At 41.6% G+C, this 3,834-nt stretch overlaps 1 protein-coding gene across 1 annotated transcript; it reads right to left on the bottom strand.

Moving 5' to 3' along the window:
* Nucleotides 1-249: 249 nt before the first annotated feature.
* LOC136442363 (arylsulfatase D-like) lies at nt 250-3,221 on the bottom strand. Its single transcript, XM_066439176.1, has 4 exons — nt 2,561-3,221; nt 2,116-2,179; nt 1,356-1,576; nt 250-852 (listed from the first exon to the last, which is right to left on the bottom strand). Exons 1-4 carry the CDS (start codon nt 2,913-2,915, stop codon nt 482-484), a joined length of 1,011 nt encoding a protein of 336 aa, XP_066295273.1. The 5' UTR covers nt 2,916-3,221; the 3' UTR covers nt 250-481.
* Nucleotides 3,222-3,834: the final 613 nt, after the last annotated feature.

Below are 3,834 nucleotides of genomic sequence, written 5' to 3' on the forward strand. Positions count from 1 at the left end.
AGATGGTTCAATAGAATACTTTGTCAAGTAGTTGAGTCATTAGCACACAACTTTGTCTTGACTTAATATTCTATTGAATCATCTGAAGTTGTCTTCAATCAATGTTTTTCAAACTTCTTCATTGCTTGCACATGTTATTATTGCAGTGTTTGATTGGTGGCTGCAGGCTACCAGCCAAACAACCAACCAACCAACTATAGATTCGGAAAAAAAGAATTCAGTCAAATGCAAAAAGAAAGCTTAGTGCCAGGCAGGGCATTCCACTCGGGGATAGTGTGGGGGAAAATGAATATTTGTATGTATTTCTTCTAACGTTGATTGTTTGATATTTTAGAATGGCTCCCCCGGGTGCGCCCCTGAGCTGGTTCCAGTAGACTGTCAGTGTTTATATTGATATGGTTCTTGACTAGTTTATAGAAAAAGTTTATAGAAATGTACGAAATTTATATGTACTTACAATAGGTCACAAATTGGTTCATGCTTAGCCACTGATTTTAAGGGAAGACAGATCGACATTCTCCTGACATTGGCAGTAAGGAAAGTTACAACATTCCTGTAACCATGGGTGAGCGATTAAATTTGACATCATGAACTGGTTTTCTACTTCAGTCAGAGACTCTGCGTGCTCTTCAACAGCATTTTTGATGACATCGATGACTTCTGGGTACCTAGGGTCAGACTTGGCGCTGATTGGTCGATCTTCAGTTGGATCGTTAGTGATGTCATACAGCAATGGCGGATTGTTGTGGGTGACCTCCTGACCTGCGCACCGGCACAAGCGCCCGGAGTAGCAACGTGTGGTACCGGGGACCCAGTTGTAGGAAACAAAGTGGGCTTTCCACGTCACATTTCCTGTAGGAAAATGAAGCAAAACACCACAAAAGAAAACTTCATCGCTTGCAATCCAAAAAAGCAATACTTTTAGTCAACAACATCTATCAAACTAAAGGTTACAATTACCCTCAAAATGGAGGTTCGGCTCAATCTTGTTTTTGATGTCTTTTTTTAAGGCGTTTTTGTAGGGCTGTCAATTTTGTCACGTTTTTTTGTCGGTTTTTTGGGGTCTTTTTTTGTTGTTATCCGCCGGCCAATCATAAAGAAAACGTGATAAAAAAGAAAGCCCGACAAAAGCGCCTAACAAGACGTCCAAAACAAGCCGGAGTTTATTACCTCTGCTTGGAGAGTTGGAATTATCTGCTTCGCCATAAGTTGGTAAACTGGTTATGAGGTAAAAACTGGAAGAGACAAACGGATTCATCTACCCAAGGTGCGCACCTAAAATGAGTGCGTAGCAACCACAGCAGTAACACAAAAAAAAAAAAAAAAAACGAAAAAAAAAAAACAAATAAACTCACCGTCCCTGGGCATGTACCTAACGGCGTGCAGATATTCCCCACAGTAGTGAAACAGGAAGTCGTGGGGTGACGTATCCACGGCCCCGCCTAGCAACGGCAGGATGTTGCGCCCGTCTATAACCCTGTCCTGGGGAAGTGGGGCCCCAATGATGTCTGCTACCGTGGGGAAAATGTCCATCTGACTCGTGGCCTCCGACACTACAGTACCGGACTTTATCTTCCTGTAACAAGTACGAAGAAAAAACAAACGAGAGTTGAGTACTTGTGCTACATATACATCAGGTTTGCTATGTTAGTTTAGCGATTACGGGGTCTTTTTGCAAATATGAATTGGTATTGAATCTTTTTTTTTATTTGAGTTGAATGTGTGATAGTTGTGTGCCGATTAAGAAATAGAGAGAACGCTAGCGACCCCAAAATACACCCCTTCCAATAAAATGATATGGCGACCCTGTGACGTCACAATTCAAGATGGCGGCCACTACACATGCCAACGGATCCAACAAAGATGTAATTCATCCAGGCAAATTAAAATGGACCCCCCCCCCCCGAAAAAAACATGAGAATACATTGCATTCATTTTAGTAGATGATTGCTACAATTTGCTAAATCTAATATGTGCAACAAACAGTACGATTGATATCATTGAAACGATAGATTCTGTTTAAAATCGTTATCAAGATGCAATAGATCTTATTTTGTCGAGGGGAGCTTGGAATCGTATGTCTCTGGTTGTGAACTTTTTGAATACTACTAGTACCTTGGCCACTGCACAAGCGTAGGCATACGGATTCCCCCTTCAGAGCCTCCCTGACCTTTGCCTCCTGTAAGGGAAGAAGCAAAAAAATGTGGTCAACAATGTGAAAAAATAAATAAAAAATACCAACCCACCCACCTATCTAAAAAAGGTTAAACAAGTGCTTTTGAAAAAGTTGTCGTTTGCGCTGTATAGCGTTTGTGAAATGAAATTATCCGCCACCATAGCCTTTAATCCATCAACATAGCTCTTAATCCCTTCCCCCCTTGCCCTTAGTCGATGCTGTAGGGCTGTTGTGAATTAGGATTTTGCCATGGTTAATACTGACCGAGGGAGGCCATATATATAGTAGCCTTTAGTTCGTCGTCTTTACCCTTAATCCGACAGCATAACCTGCGACGCGGAAACGAAAAAAAGGTTAAGAGATTTCAATGACTGCATTCATTACCCTTATAAATGCCGTTCGACCCTCCTTTATCTCCAAGTTCAATATGGCCGCCGTTGTCAGACGTGAAGTACACAAACGTGTTGTCGGTCAGACCCAGCCGCTCTAACGTTGCCATGACGACCCCGACGCTCCAGTCCATCTCCTCCACACTGTCGCCATAGAGACCGTGTCGGCTTTTCCCGCGGAATTCCTTATAAGGAAGGAGGGCGGTGTGCGTGTTCCAGTAGGAGACTTCCAACAAGAAGGGCTCGTTTCCGGCTTTACTTTCTTCAAGGAATTTCACGGCTTCAAGTGTCATCCTGGGTGTGATAGTGGAGATGTTGTACGGCATTTCTATGATGTCATCATTCCTCATCAACACGCAGTGTAAGCGTCTAATTCTTAAATCTACATGCGGATACGCCACGAGAGACCAACCAAATACGGACAACAGAATCACTGTTTTCCATTGAATGTACTTGAAGTACTTGAGCGCCAAGATGACAACAAAAATGGACGTCGATATTTCAAACACGCGTTGACGTCGGTAGAATAGCCAAAGGAAATGCCGTCGTATTGTTCCTTTTGCATCCGGGTCACATTCATCCAAGTGGCTAAATGGGAGTCCGTAAAAGTAGTCAAAACCGAACTTGTTGGGATGGTGGCAGTGGTCCCCACGCACAGTTTAGACCAAGATGCCATTTTCCTGTAGTAGAAAAACATGGGTTACCAATCACGGAGTTTCCATGATTAAAAAAACAAAACAAGATTTTTGACCGAAGCTGCTTGAAAGAAATTTTTCCTGGGGGAGCGGCATATATGTTGAAAAAGCGTTATACTTCCTGTCTATGAAAAATAAAAAAAAGTAGTGTCATAACTTTTTCGCAATCTCCGATGACGCAAATTCAGTAAAAATGAATTTAAAAAAGCGCTGCTATTTGGGTCATCAGGCAAAAAACGCATCACCGTTGCGGCGGAGTAATACAAACAAGAGCTTTTAAAAAAAGCTGGTGTTTTGTCCACGTTTAGGCAAGGAAATTAACCCCTTGGTTTATAAGTGTGCAATGGTTTCTCCTGTTTTTTAAGTAAAATCTGCCAAAGGAAATTACTGAAGTTTATTGTAGCCGACTCTGCTAATGATTATAGCACTAAATATCAACATGTGTACATTATTGTTACTTTATGTATCAGAGGTTTTATCTTTGAAAATCTGTAAAATTGTAGCTGACCCTACAAATGTCTGTTTTAATGTTGTATATCAATAAAGGTGAATGAATTTGACTTCCAGGTACTTT

Source organism: Branchiostoma lanceolatum, chromosome 9 (genome assembly GCF_035083965.1).
Source record: "Branchiostoma lanceolatum isolate klBraLanc5 chromosome 9, klBraLanc5.hap2, whole genome shotgun sequence".
Lineage (NCBI taxonomy): Eukaryota > Metazoa > Chordata > Leptocardii > Amphioxiformes > Branchiostomatidae > Branchiostoma > Branchiostoma lanceolatum.

Bases quoted from the DNA above. Each gene is read 5' to 3' on its own strand.
- LOC136442363 (XM_066439176.1), bottom strand. From the start codon at position 2,915: ATGAGGAATGATGACATCATAGAAATGCCGTACAACATCTCCACTATC. The intron at 2,180-2,560 runs GTAATGAATGCA...CTTCCCTTACAG, and splicing joins GTCGAACGGCATTTATAAGG to GAGGCAAAGGTCAGGGAGGC. The intron at 1,577-2,115 runs GTACTAGTAGTA...TACTTGTTACAG, and splicing joins ACGCTTGTGCAGTGGCCAAG to GAAGATAAAGTCCGGTACTG.